The sequence below is a fragment of the Drosophila mojavensis genome, unplaced genomic scaffold, assembly GCF_018153725.1.
Source record: "Drosophila mojavensis isolate 15081-1352.22 unplaced genomic scaffold, ASM1815372v1 contig_80, whole genome shotgun sequence".
Lineage (NCBI taxonomy): Eukaryota > Metazoa > Arthropoda > Insecta > Diptera > Drosophilidae > Drosophila > Drosophila mojavensis.
The window spans coordinates 2,215,732-2,229,463 of NW_025318906.1; the positions used below are offsets into that span (position 1 = coordinate 2,215,732).

The 13,732-nt window shown below is 36.2% G+C and overlaps 5 protein-coding genes across 5 annotated transcripts; 2 read left to right on the plus strand and 3 right to left on the minus strand.

Moving 5' to 3' along the window:
* Window positions 1–4,241: 4,241 nt before the first annotated feature.
* LOC116804060 (cuticular protein 47Eg) lies at window positions 4,242–4,813 on the minus strand. Its single transcript, XM_032729660.2, has 2 exons — window positions 4,709–4,813; window positions 4,242–4,640 (listed from the first exon to the last, which is right to left on the minus strand). The coding sequence occupies exons 1-2, from the start codon at window positions 4,718–4,720 to the stop codon at window positions 4,290–4,292; spliced, it is 363 nt and encodes a 120-aa protein (XP_032585551.1). The 5' UTR covers window positions 4,721–4,813; the 3' UTR covers window positions 4,242–4,289.
* Window positions 4,814–5,942: 1,129 nt separating this feature from the next.
* On the minus strand, window positions 5,943–7,290 carry LOC6578476 (trafficking protein particle complex subunit 2-like protein). The gene is made up of 5 exons (XM_002004351.4): window positions 6,964–7,290; window positions 6,735–6,904; window positions 6,584–6,671; window positions 6,432–6,511; window positions 5,943–6,366 (listed from the first exon to the last, which is right to left on the minus strand). The coding sequence occupies exons 1-5, from the start codon at window positions 6,994–6,996 to the stop codon at window positions 6,321–6,323; spliced, it is 417 nt and encodes a 138-aa protein (XP_002004387.1). The 5' UTR covers window positions 6,997–7,290; the 3' UTR covers window positions 5,943–6,320.
* Window positions 7,291–7,369: 79 nt separating this feature from the next.
* Window positions 7,370–8,129, plus strand: LOC6578477 (protein Vhl). The gene has a single exon (XM_002004352.4). The coding sequence runs from the start codon at window positions 7,461–7,463 to the stop codon at window positions 8,013–8,015; it is 555 nt and encodes a 184-aa protein (XP_002004388.1). The 5' UTR covers window positions 7,370–7,460; the 3' UTR covers window positions 8,016–8,129.
* Window positions 8,130–9,002: 873 nt separating this feature from the next.
* On the minus strand, window positions 9,003–12,527 carry LOC6578478 (WD repeat-containing protein 48 homolog). The gene is made up of 9 exons (XM_002004353.4): window positions 12,305–12,527; window positions 11,934–12,153; window positions 10,886–11,877; window positions 10,715–10,819; window positions 10,508–10,647; window positions 10,250–10,445; window positions 9,972–10,166; window positions 9,796–9,901; window positions 9,003–9,648 (listed from the first exon to the last, which is right to left on the minus strand). Exons 1-9 carry the CDS (start codon window positions 12,344–12,346, stop codon window positions 9,605–9,607), a joined length of 2,040 nt encoding a protein of 679 aa, XP_002004389.1. The 5' UTR covers window positions 12,347–12,527; the 3' UTR covers window positions 9,003–9,604.
* A 266-nt stretch (window positions 12,528–12,793) lies between these two features.
* On the plus strand, window positions 12,794–13,681 carry LOC6578479. The gene has a single exon (XM_002004354.4). The coding sequence runs from the start codon at window positions 13,022–13,024 to the stop codon at window positions 13,481–13,483; it is 462 nt and encodes a 153-aa protein (XP_002004390.1). The 5' UTR covers window positions 12,794–13,021; the 3' UTR covers window positions 13,484–13,681.
* The last annotated feature ends 51 nt before the right edge of the window (window positions 13,682–13,732 follow it).

The following is a 13,732-nucleotide window of genomic DNA, read 5'->3' on the forward strand; positions in this document are numbered from 1 at the left end:
GTCATATATTCATTGGGTATATCTAAGCAAAATTTATATATGCCAAATATTCATATTTTATTTGTTATATTTCATATCTTGTTTCTGCAATTTTAAAAGAAACAGCTGCTACCGCATTGTGGCATAGAAGAATATCATTTCTATCATCATTATCATTACGATTATCCTTATTACTTATTTGACGGCATACAAAGCGGGACATTCAAGTTAATTATTATCATTATTAATTACCACATCATTATCATGATAAATATTTTTATTGATTATCATTTTAATTTGTATTATATCAATATTTGTTTATATTTATTTCTCATTTCATTGCCTTGCTTGCATGTTAATGTCCTCCCTCCATGGTTAATTCATTTCAATCATTTCACAGCTGATATACTCTGATGCCCGAGCTCTGAATGATCGACAGCCTCGACATCTGACGCTGGCGCTGCGGCTGGCGTCTGAGTTGACGTCTTGGCAGCTCTCTTAGCAAGATGTTGGAAAATTAGTTTTCGCTTACACTCCGTCAATAGGTTTTCAGTTGTTTGAGTTGCTGATGCGATTAGCTGCTACGTGTTTTGGAAAACAAGATCAGGCCAGACCAGACTAGGTCCGACCACCAAACAAGCCTGCCTCCGCTGCCTGAATTGAGTAAAAGTTGTTGTTGTTTTGACATTTGACGATGTCGAACTTCAGCTTTGACGTTAATAATGTTGCCTTGATCATCGACTAAGATCACTTTTACAGACGCGCCAGCGCTTCAGCTCTTGGCCAGATAATTGATGTTGGCTTTAGTTGCCAGCAGCAGCATTCACTTTGCAGAGGTGGCAAAATGCTAAGAGATCTCTTTGCAGCAGTCTACAGTTAGCATAGTCAAGGGCAATCATATTTGCAGAGAACCTATTTTCATATTTTATAAATATTTAAGGTGTATATATGGTATAAACGTAATAAATAAAAAAAATAAAAAAAAAAATAAAAACTTTATTGGCATGTATTTATTTTGTAGCATACTTTTGGGCTGCGCAAGAAACGCCCCCACAAAAATTAACCCTTGCATACTTTTCTGAGCAGAAGAAAAACACTATTTAAAAATTGTATAGCATAGTTTTGGGGCTGCGAATTAAATATTTACAGCCATGCGAGAGCCAGTCGAAAATTTTGTTTATAATTCGACTTAAATGAGCAGAGAGTAGAGAAGGAGAGAAAGTAAATCGAAGGAAAAGCAGTTTATTTTGTTGAATGACCTTGAACTGCGACTGCTATTATGACTGGGTGGCGATGATTCAACTAAAATTTGACGAAAACACCAGGCGCACAGAAATGAGCAGCAGGCCGATATTTCTCTTTAACATAATTCAGGTGACTTTGAGTGCACTGTTTGTTAACATTGAAATGACACAACTATGCCACAGAGCCACTTGTGTACACTGGAATTGCACAAAAGCACTAGGCGATCAGAAATGAGCAGCAGGCCGACATTTCTCTTTAACAGAATTGCTGTAGCTGACCTTGAGTGCACTGTTAGTTAACATTAAAATGACACAACTATGTTATCTATGAAACAGTGCGACTTTCGTGCACTGGAATGAAACAAAAACACCAGGCGCACAGAAATGAGCAGCAGGCCGACATTTCTCATTAACATAATTATTTTAAGTGACCTTGAGTGCACTGTTAGTTAACATTAAAATGACACAACTATATTATCTATGAAACAGTGCGACTTTCCTGCATTGGAATGGGACAAAAACACCAGGCGCACAGAAATGAGCAGCAGGCCAATATTTCTCTTTAACAGAATTCTTTAGGTGACCTTGAGTGCACTGTTCCCTACCATTGAAATGACACAACTATGTTAGCAATCAAACAGTGCGACTTTCGTGCACTGGAATGAAACAAAAACACCAGGCGCACAGAAATGAGCAGCAGGCCGACATTTCTCATTAACCTAATTATTTTAAGTGACCTTGAGTGCACTGTTAGTTAACATTAAAATGACACAACTATGTTATCTATGAAACAGTGCGACTTTCCTGCATTGGAATGGGACAAAAACACCAGGCGCACAGAAATGAGCAGCAGGCCAATATTTCTCTTTAACAGAATTCTTTAGGTGACCTTGAGTGCACTGTTCCCTACCATTGAAATGACACAACTATGTTAGCAATCAAACAGTGCGACTTTCGTGCACTGGAATGAAACAAAAACACCAGGCGCACAGAAATGAGCAGCAGGCCGACATTTCTCATTAACCTAATTATTTTAAGTGACCTTGAGTGCACTGTTAGTTAACATTGAAATGATACAACTATGTTATCTATGAAACAGTGCGACTTTCGTGCATTGGAATGGGACAAAAACACCAGGCGCACAGAAATGAGTAAAAGGCCGACATTTCTCTTTAACAGAATTCTTTTAGGTGACCTTGAGTACACTGTTAGTTAACATTTGAATGACACAACTATGTTATCTATGAAACAGTGCGACTTTCGTGCATTGGAATGGGACAAAAACACCAGGCGCACAGAAATGAGCAGCAGGCCGATATTTCTCTTTAACAGAAATCTTTAGGTGACCTTGAGTACACTGTTAGTTAACATTGGAATGACACAACTATGTTATCTAACATACAGTGCCACTAGCGTGCACTGGAATGGGACAAAAACACTAGGCGTTCAGAAATGAGCAGCAGGTCGACATTTCTCTTTAAAAGAATTCTTTTAAATGACCTTGAGTACACTGTTAGTTAACATTGGAATGACACAACTATGTTATCTATGAAACAGTGCAACTTTCGTACACTGGAATTGGACGTAAACACCAGGCGCACAGAAATGAGCAGCAGGCCGATATTTCTCTTTAACAGAAATCTTTAGGTGACCTTGAGTGCACTGTTAGTTAACATTGAAATGACACAACTATATTATCTATGAATTAGTGCGACTTGCGTGCACTGGAATGGGACAAAATCACCAGGCGCACAGAAATGAGCAGCACGTCGACAATTTCTCTTAAAAATAATTGTTTTAGGTAACTTTGAGTGCACTGTTAGTTAACAGTGGATTGATATAGTAATGTAAGTTAACTTTGAGTTAACATAATAATGTTGGCCATGTTAGCAGTTTGTTAACATAATAATGTACGTTAACATATACCATTAACATATTTAATTATATGCTCCTAAGATAATAATGTTAGTTAACATAAGTAGTTAACATATTTCTGTTTGTTGGCATATGAAGTATTGTTAATAAAAACGTAATATTTATTACCAATTTTTCGCCAAGAGTGCCAAAAAAGGTCTGTGCAAACAAGCTTGCTTCACAAAAAGCCTATATTAAAAAAAAAAAAAAAAGAATATTAAAAAAAAAAACGTATAAAATAATTTAACAAAAAAAATAATTTAAAAAAGAAATTCTCTATAGCTAAACTGACCTATAAAAATGAGAAAAGGTCAAGTTCACGAGCGAAAACGAAAATCTCATTAATCGTAATTTGAAACTAATTTGCATGGCAACGCATTCATTTCTGTTAAACTTGTTTTCCTTACTCTTTTTCAGACTCTACGCCGCTGGCAACAAAATCAGATGCAATGACGGAAAAGAAATATGTATATATCAGAATATATTAAAACATGCCCAAAATTTATGTGCATTATCATATTGCTTGGGGAGACAGCAAAAACAAAAGGAGGTTTTAAAGCTGATTTGCTTAAGTAATAATACTAGAAATTATAATAGAGTAAGAAAATATATACATATATAGTATAATAGTGGGAACAGGATGTGCAATTGTAGAAGTAGATATAGAATAATAGAAATACAGTGGTAAATGAATATTTGTAATAATAATAGCAACCACAACAGCTACAATTCAATTTTGTGTCAAAAAGAACTTACACTATAGTATTAATATATAGTAGTAGTAGTAGAAGCAGTTGAAGTCACATTAAAAGTAGAATATATTTATAGAGGTATTAGCAGTAGTAGAAGTTATAGTATTAGTAGTTGTCATATTAGAGGTCATTAGTCATAGTAATTTTCGTAGTTGGAAATACCAGAAGAAATAATAGTAGAAGCAGTACTATATCTCTATTACTTCTACTTAGTAGCAGTATAAGTAATAGTAGTAGTAGTAGAGATATCAGTAATTGGAATAAAGGATTATTTTTTGGAGAATTTTTCCTAGTGGAAAATGTTTTCAGATCCTGCTTTCTTTACGTTAACAATAGAGAACGATACAGTATATTTTCTCTCAATAATATCAATTTTCATTTATTAACAAGACAGAAAACCTTAGTTCTGATTTTCAGGGATCGGATGGGCCCTGATATATTCAATGGCCCTCTGGATTGCCTCTGGAATTGCAGGTGGGGTTGGCAGTGGGGGGTTGGCCTTAACAACATTGTAGCCATTTTCGTCGGCGACGTATTGAATGAAAACGTTTTCACCCTCAGGAGAGACATAGCTATTTTGTCCAGAAACCACCCAGTTTTCACCATTCAGTTTACCGCTTTGTTGTGATTCAATCGTGTTCGAGAGCTTATATTCAGTTTGGAAGCTGTCAATGTCGAGATTTCTTGCGTCAGTAATGACATCAACATTTTCATAGGCGCAGGCCACAGCCAACAGGCAGGCGAAAGCGATCTGTAGAAGGAGAATATAATATTATATATATGATATGAATGAATGGTATATTATTTAGCATCACTTACGAAGAACTTCATGTTGTTTCCTGGGAGACTCGAGAAGAGTAACTGATATCAGATCTCTGACTGTTAACGCCTTTTATACACATTTTCGTCCGTTTGTTTATGTAAATAAGTCTGTGCAATAGACAAAAACTTATCATTAGATCTACTCCTCTCGACTTGACTCTTTTGATTTCAAAATAAAAACTAGTTTTCGGCATTTTGAAGAAGCGGAAATCGAATTAAATATATCATATATACTAGCTGCCAACTAGCCAACTAGCTAAACAATGCATATATGAATGTCATAACTATTGATGTTTTTTTAATGATATTTTTAAGATAATTAGGTATTTTCTTCTTGATTAAGAACGCGTTATAGACATTTGTATATTAATTGTTGATGAGAAGGAGGCATGGCCGACTGACTCCTTTCGGTATTTATACCGTACGGATTATCATATATAAACTCTCCAGCCTATTTGTACTTTTTTAATAGTTTCATGCACAGCCTGGTACTGAATATATGGTTCTCTATTCTGCGTTGAGGGTATCTTCTGGTCGTACACTCCGGACTGAAGATCTGTTTATCTGCTATCAGTTTCGCTTGACAGTTCACGACTATCATCAATTATTAATTTTTCTATTGTACAAAAGTAAACAAATAAAAAATTTAATATAAAATAAAGGTATTTCAAAGGTATCTCAAATCAATTCAATTACTCCAAAAATAATTTCTAGTGTATGTTGTGATATTTGTATGTATATGATATTTCATTTAGTCTTAACACCAAAACATTTAATTTGAATTTAATTTTATATTTTTTGGCATTATCTCACGTGAATAACAGGTTTATATAACGTGCTATACCGACTGTGTCAACTTAAATTTATTCCTTAAATAAACCTCTTTAAGCATGAATTCAAATTTACATTTTCTACAAAATCAATTTATTTCTTATTTTTTTTTTTTTTTTTTAATATTGAAAATGACCTTGGGTTTCCATATATGTAATTATTTATTATTATGATTTACATATACACATAATTTATATTAATTAATAATAAAAAATATCTCTCTGCTTATATGCTTTTATTAAATCCGTTTTAATTGCTCTATTAGATCTTCATTAAGAAGCGTCGACTTAACTCTTCAGAATTATTGAACAAGCATCAGCATAGGCATAATGGAAATGTTTATAAATATGGAATTAAGTATATGCTAAAATAGACATGGTTGTCTCAGAATGATTCACGATTTGTGTTGTCAAATTATTTATTTAATATTTTTGATAGATATAGACAGTTTTACTAGAATAAAATAGTAGAAGTTATAAGACGAATTGTTTATAATAAATATATATAATATACAGCATAATAATGTCCCCTCCAGGCGCCTATTATTTATTTATTTACATTCAATTCCTCTCCTCTGATCTCCAATCATCTTTTGTGTTGCTGACTTCACTCCACTGCTAATCAGTCCCTTGCAGTAGCTCCTCTCCTCTGACACGCTTTTTTTTCTACTCCAAGAAACGTTTCTCTTAACCAGTGCTCGGAAGTAAACTTCCTTCCCTCTTCTCTCTTATCCTATTCATTGCTTTCCTCATATCCGACCCTCTTTTCTTTTACAGCATTATACATTGCCACTCATTAGTTTCTGCACTGCTCGGTCAAATTTTCTGTAAAAGAAAATATATTGATTACATATATATGTACATATTTATCATTTTAATTTAATGCATACTTAAAAGTCAATTGCTCGCCCGGAATGTAAAAAGGATTGCACACAGCATCCGTGTAAAGCATGTGCAAATTTCGAAATATCTGCAAGACAAGCAAATAATTACAAATAATTAAGATCAACTATACTTGCTAAAACAAATCCATTGCACATACCGCGCGCACCTCGTTCTCTCTCAGTGCAATGTTGCTGGAGTCAATGACGACAATAAACTTGATTTTGGAGTTGGTGACAAAGCCATAACTAAAACAATAAAAATGGTAGATCATTAATGAAATAAAGTTCTGTGTACCCAGCAGCTATTACATCTTATGGTTCTCTGTTGAAAAGAGTTGACCCAAATAGAGTTCCTTGGACTCGGGAGCTCCTTTGCCAATTACACATTTCTCCTCTACAACGTCGAGTGCCGCATGAACATGATATTGAAGATCCAGCTCACGCTCCACATCCGATGTGGCCAAGTACAGCGGAGCATTCTAAATGTATTATGTTTAATATTTATTTGTTTATTTAGTTGTTATTAAGTACAACTTACGTCTTTGCCAATTACAGCAATACAAAATGCCATTGTGAAGAATTTGTTTATATTTTATGTACTTTACACGAACAGCTGTTAGTAATCAGGTGTCGACGCTCTGTGTGAAATACAAACCGTTCTGTTTGAATGGCATTTAGGTAAGAAGATAAACGAAGACATGTTTACGAATTGTGTAAATTGAAAGGAAAATGAAAACTAATGTAAGCTTGCACTTTTTTTTCATATACGCATGTATAATGGAATGTCTATTTAAAATGGAACTGCTTATATCACCGACTATTAGTAACGTGTGTTGTATGCGCACTGCTAGCAGTCTACGTGCAGTTTGTCAACAAACAGTCGGAGCTGCCAACTTGTTAAAATCTAACGATATGAACGAAATGTTACATTGTGAATGGTAATTTTGGAAGAAGATATATAAAAACACTTGTACGCTTTAAAGAAATTGAAATTTTTTTTATCAACGTCAAAACATATGATTAAATTTGTTCAAGATGGCACTGCAAGTAGCACGGAACAATGGGGAATGGGGTGAACTATTTAATGTACCGCCGCAGGAAGAAGTCGAGGTATACGTGCTTTTTGTGAACACAACAAATCGAACCCTCGATTTATATTGGGCAAGCGATCCGAACACCCAGAACATACAACTAACGCTAAAGCCGAATCAGGGCGTGCCTGTAAATACGTATAATACACACATATGGTTCTTCTGTGACTATTACACTGGCGAACGTATGCATGTGCGATCGAAGCGTTTATTTTATCCTATACGCATACGAGTGCCAAGGAATCCCCAACAGCCGGATGAACTATGTGATGTACGCAGCCAGGTGCTCATCCACTTTCCAATGCGTACTCTGAAGGAGAATTGCTTATGGCTAATTGTACGATGGCTAAAGCGTACATGCAATACACCAGAGCTTCTCATTAATAACTATTTAATACCCGCGACACTAAAGCAACAGTTGCTACTCTTGCTACGGACTATCAATACCTATTACAGACAGGCGCATCAGAGAAGACTGCGTATGATGAGTCGAAGATAAAGGATTCCTCGCATATATACGGATACAACTATATTAAGACTCAATATTAAGTAGTGCTGTGGATAACAAAAGCCAAACTGGCTTTTCAAATAAATAAATAAGATTTTTTTTTAATAGTTATCTTTTTAATAGTTTATCTTTTTTCTTTAATTTATCGTATTTCAAAGTACTTTGAAAGAGTTTGATCTGTATCTACTTTCAAAACTAAATAATGTCGCGAAAGGCTTATATGTACATAATATGATTCAATATCTTACCGATTTTATGAAACCCTTTTGTATATATACATACATAGATGGTGTTTGCTTGTAGTTTATGCAAATGGTATGTTTGTTATAAAGGTGTATGATATAAGATCTAATTAAATTTTTTTTTTTTTTAATTCATCTTAGAGTGATGTTTGTGGCCTTTTTACTACGCTCTGGTTTGATAATTTGTGGTATTTTAAGGAACTTAGGTCTCGCACCAGCAGGCGACACTGTGCGGTCGCCAGCGTCACTTAGGCGTCCAATACTCTAGCAAGACTTCCAAAAACAGCTTTCCAGAATTTATCAGTGAAATTATTCATACAGAATACAACTACAAGATACAAGATATTTCAGTCATATTCAATCATTGCCATCAGGACAGGGTGTTTTATAGATACTCCGGTCCTCTTTGCTACTCAAACACTTGTACGATTTGAAGAAAGTTTAAGGCGTTTAACATACCACCTCATGAAGAACTAATGGAAGTATTTATATTGTGCAAGTGATCTGTACCCTCGGAATTTAATATTAACACTAAAGCCGAATCAGGAAGCGTATGTAAATAACTACAATACCCACATATTTTTCTTTCTCGCCTATACGTACTGTACTGTACAGCCGAGTGCTCATCCATTTTCCAATGCGTACGCTGAAGGAGAATTGCTATAAAGGATTCCTCGCATAAATGTATATGGATATATTTATGTTAAGACTCAATCTTAAGTAGTAAAAGCCAAGCTTGTTTTCCAAATAATTTAATGTGATATTTTGAATCGATTTTTCTGTATTTTTTCTTCGATTTACTTATGTACAAGTTGGCTTGCATATATGCTTTAATGTTTTTTGTTTTTTTTTCCTACAATTGCATTGTTTTGTTTTTGTTTTTGTTTTCTTTAATTTATCATATAACAGAATACTTAAAGTTAAAATATTATGTAATTTTAATAAGTAAACAACTAAATAATGTCGCGCAAGACATATACAACATATACATAATATGCATTGATCTCTAACTGGTTTTATGAAACACACATATATATACATATGTGTGTTGTTTATGCAAATGGTATAGTAAGATATAAAGGTGTACGATATAAGATCTATATATATGTGTATATATAAATATATACTTCTTTGAATTCGTTTCAAATGGTTTCAGTGAATTCAACTCAAATTGAAACTTTGTTGTTCATCCAATTCACATAATATTAAAAACAGGCGTACTTGACAAATTTGGCCCATTTAATAACAAACAGATTAGAAAGTTAGAAATCACACGCGTCTGTGGAAAGCAACGCCTTTAGTTAAAGCACAATAACTCTGGTAGCTGAAATTTGTAGCTCAATACTTGCGAGTCACACGCTCCAGGCTATCACCGATTGAACCTAGGATTGAACGAATATACATATAAGTCTTAACTATAATTAGGTTACAAATTAAAAATACTCTCTGCTTTTGTGTGTGTGTGTTTTTGTATGTGTGTGAGTTGAGTGTGTGCTATGTGTGTTTTACTGCAAATATGCATTATTTACCATCGAAGTTAAAGTTCTGCTTGGTTTTATATTGAAATGTTAAATCAGTCGATTGCTTCCATATAAAATGACGCACAGTACGCAAATCCATATTCGGATCAACGATCTATATGCAAAGAACAAAATAGAGAATAGACGTGAGCATATGCCCATTAATCTTCCGCGCTGCTACTTACCACATCGTTGCACCACAGCTCAATGCGTTCCTCTGCTGGCAGCTGTGATCCTTCAGAATTGGCATCGCTTTGACTATTTTGTAAAGAATTATTTGCATTGCCAGCGCTGGGCGTTGTTTCCGCATTGAGCACCTTTTCAAGCACATGCTCGCACACCTTGCGGCACTGTATAAACTCATTGGCCACCAGACGATCCTATTCATCAAATATAGAAATAGAAAGTTTATTAAATAAATGTAAAAAAAAAACTTTTCATCTTAGAGAGTTAATTTTCTAACCTTTTTGGTACGCTCTGGTTTGGTCATTTGTGGATGTGGCTGCAGGAAGAAGGGTATTTTAAGGAACTTGGGTATATTCCTTTCGATCACAACATCAGTCACCCATTGCGGCGCCGTTTCATGCAGCAGCGTGCTCTCACTATCGCCGGCTGCATCTCGCACCAGCAGGCGACACACTGTGCGGCCGCCAACCTCACTGCAAGAGCAATACATTGTTATAAATTAACTAATTAGTTTAGGTATTTCGTGTTCGCTTACCTAAATATGACAGGAGTGTGTTTGGGCACTTGAAAATAACCATTGCCTCGTACGTCGGGCTCCATTTCATTGGGCGGCATACTATGGGGAGGTGTCCAGTACTCGAGCAAGGCTTCCAAAAGTAATTTTCCATAATTTATCTGTGAAAATATTCATTTTTACATATATATACATAGAGAATACAATTATAATGTATTGCCATAATACCTTGATCTCAGTTGTTGGATCATCACATTCAGGCAATCCTGCCTCAATGGATACCCAGGCAGCAAAGCAGTCCACCTCCTCCTGACCTAAAACTATCGTAGGCATCTGTGTAAGTAAAAATTATAATGTAATTAGTCAATTTACGCATCACACTAATATAGTTCTACGTACGCCAGTTTTAAGGTCAACCGTAAACCAATTTGGAATGTAGACTTGTTTGTTCCGCTTCTTTACCTCCTCCTCGTAGTCAACCACACCCAGCTCCTCTTTTTTGGTAACACGCAATACATCATAGACCACAACCTGATCCTGTGAGTCTTTTGTTATGATATAGCGCTTGTCATTTAGTACAGTGCACTCCTTGATAGCAGCTCCGCCCTTAATGCAAGCCAATTCCGTGCCACCTAGCGTCCACTGGGCATCCATGCCGCCAGAGCTGAGCACACAACGATCATACATGGGCAGCTTCCAGCAGCGTATATCGGAATTCCAGGTGGTGGCCCACACGCCAGTTTTATCTATATTATATCCAAGACTGAGCACGGGCGCCTTCTCCTCGCACACGAGCATCTTATTGCTGGGATTACGCATTTCCGTCACAATGATATTTCGATCCCTGCTGCCCGAGATAATATATTGGAAATTCTCGCTCATTAGCAGCGACCAGACGCCTTCCTTATGCACATGAATCGTCTGTATGCAACGCTGTTGGCCCAAGTTCCACACTTTGATGGTGCCATCAGAGCTACCAGAGACCACTTGGTTTCCATCGGGCGATACAACCAAGCAGCGCACGTTCTCTGTATGACCGCGTAGCTTCATGCTACGCATGCAGGTTCGCGGATCCCAGATTCTTAATATGTTCTCTGTGGAGCCGCTGACAATGACCGTACCGGAGGGATTCATGGCCAGGCTGTAGATGGAGTCCTTCGAGCCTGTTAGACTAGAGGTTGTAACGGTATTGTTGCTGGCAGTTAAAGCAGTTAATGTATTCACATCCCATAAAAATATGGCCTTATCCAAACCAGCACTGGCCACCTGCTCCCGATCCTTGGCATAGGCTAATGCCTGCACATAATCTCGGTGCGTACGCAAGGTGGACATACAAAAGCCTTTATGTGCATTCCACACCTTAACAGTTGTATCACAGCTGGCACTGATTACTGCAAAATAAAGATAATTCATTAGTTAACGTTCGCCTTGAGAGTTGCATTCTTACAATTTCTGCCATTACAGCAGAGCACAATATCGTTGACCCAATCGTTGTGATGCTCCATTGATTGAATATATTTCTCGTTGGCTTCGGTGCGTGTATTCCAGACACGTATTATCGCATCTCGCCCAGCCGAATATAGTTTGCCATTGTTGCTATCCAGTTGCAGAGCATTAACGCCATTCCTATGCTGTTTTTCTTCCGCGTCTCGTATCACAAAGGAAACCTGCCAAGAAGTGAAAATTAATACAAATCTAGCTCAATATCCCATAACCACATTTAATTTGTCAGTTACATGAATGATAAGGAATATTCCTTAATCTTTTGCATTGTTAGGGACCCGGTGTTTCTTATTGGGGATATTCGTATTAACTCACCTGCATTTTTTTTCGTGCCTGGCAAGTTTTGTGCGTCAACATGTCTTATACGGCCGTAGCTTTAGCTGTCGTTGTTGCCTGTATTTTGTGTTATCTTCACGTGTTAGTTGTCTCCTGCTGCACATTAAATACGCGCATTAATTTATTTCTTATCCTAGCTGTAAAATAAAAACTCAACACTTTAATATGCTTTTCGGCCAATGCACGATAATTTCTTTTACGATGAATTTATATCGATATAATTGGAGCAAAATGCAATTGTATAGCAGCTATGTGGCAACGCTATGACTCAAAATTTAAACAAATTTATAGGAACTATTTAAGAAATTATGACAAAATCAACTATTAAATGCGAAATAAAGTTGCATCTTTTTATACGTCCATTTTATATGCATGTAATATACGAATTTCATATAACTGACGTCGACTTTGTAAGCGATAGCTTGCCACCATGTTTTTCAAGTACCGGCTTTCAGGTCATTCGCAAAGTATTCTTATTGTCACTCACATTGCATATTTAGTCAAATCATTTTAAGTAAAACAACATAAAAAATTTATATTATAGACTATTGTTTTATGTAGAATTGACACAGCTTTAAAGGAACAAAAAAACCGGCACAGTTAATTTTAATTGCGACATTTGACAACACTGTTCTTTACATAACTGAAGAGAGCAGCAACTTTTTACTGCATTTGTACATCAAAAAATTACAAACAATGGCTAGCACACAAAATAAAGACGTCTGCACTATTTGCGAGAAGGTCGGCCTAAAGCCCTTCACCAAAGAAAACGTTTTCAACTATTACATACCATTGCACGGAGTCGTGAGCTATGGAGCGCTCAGCGTCAACGTGATGAATCCGCAGATTGTGCCTAAATTATTGCCCAAAAAGGATTTAACAAATGTTTTCCTAATTTCCGCAATCGTCGGCAGCGCCTTCTACATATACGGCCGGCCACACTTAAAGGATATTAAGAACAACAAACGTGCAGCATACGCCCTGCTAGGCGCCACACTCTTCAGCATGGGTTCGGTGCTCGCCTGGGCGTTGATCAAGTCTGCCTTGCCCAAGGAGAATGCACTTCTGGCAACGATCGCTGGCATCGGCTCTGGTGCTGCCATCGTTAAAATTGGCACCGATTATATTCGCGATCTGGACAAGCTAAAGAAGAACTAGAGGGCAACGGCAATGGCAATGGCAATGGATATATAATATTTAATATATATCCATATGTTTATGGTAAAGGCGATTTATGTTGTCTACTAGTTTTTTGTAAAGTGTTTGCCCGATCTTTAAACGCTCTTAATTTATAATTTACAAAAATAGTTACGGTCGCAACATCAATAAAAAAATTATTAAGTGAAAAACAATAAATTAATGCAGCATGTCTTTAAATATTTTCCAGGAATATAATATTTAAGCGAA

Excerpts from the sequence above, each read along its gene's own strand:
- LOC6578477 (XM_002004352.4), top strand. The coding sequence starts at position 7,461 with ATGGCACTGCAAGTAGCACGGAACAATGGGGAATGGGGTGAACTATTT.
- LOC6578479 (XM_002004354.4), top strand. The coding sequence starts at position 13,022 with ATGGCTAGCACACAAAATAAAGACGTCTGCACTATTTGCGAGAAGGTC.
- LOC6578476 (XM_002004351.4), bottom strand. The coding sequence starts at position 6,996 with ATGGCATTTTGTATTGCTGTAATTGGCAAAGAC. Across the intron at positions 6,905-6,963 it reads TTGCTGTAATTGGCAAAGAC|AATGCTCCGCTGTACTTGGC; the intron begins GTAAGTTGTACT and ends TAATACATTTAG. Across the intron at positions 6,512-6,583 it reads GAGAGAACGAGGTGCGCGCG|ATATTTCGAAATTTGCACAT; the intron begins GTATGTGCAATG and ends CTTGTCTTGCAG.
- LOC6578478 (XM_002004353.4), bottom strand. The coding sequence starts at position 12,346 with ATGTTGACGCACAAAACTTGCCAGGCACGAAAAAAAATGCAG. Across the intron at positions 10,446-10,507 it reads CACACTCCTGTCATATTTAG|TGAGGTTGGCGGCCGCACAG; the intron begins GTAAGCGAACAC and ends TTGCTCTTGCAG. Across the intron at positions 9,902-9,971 it reads AGCTGTGGTGCAACGATGTG|ATCGTTGATCCGAATATGGA; the intron begins GTAAGTAGCAGC and ends CTTTGCATATAG.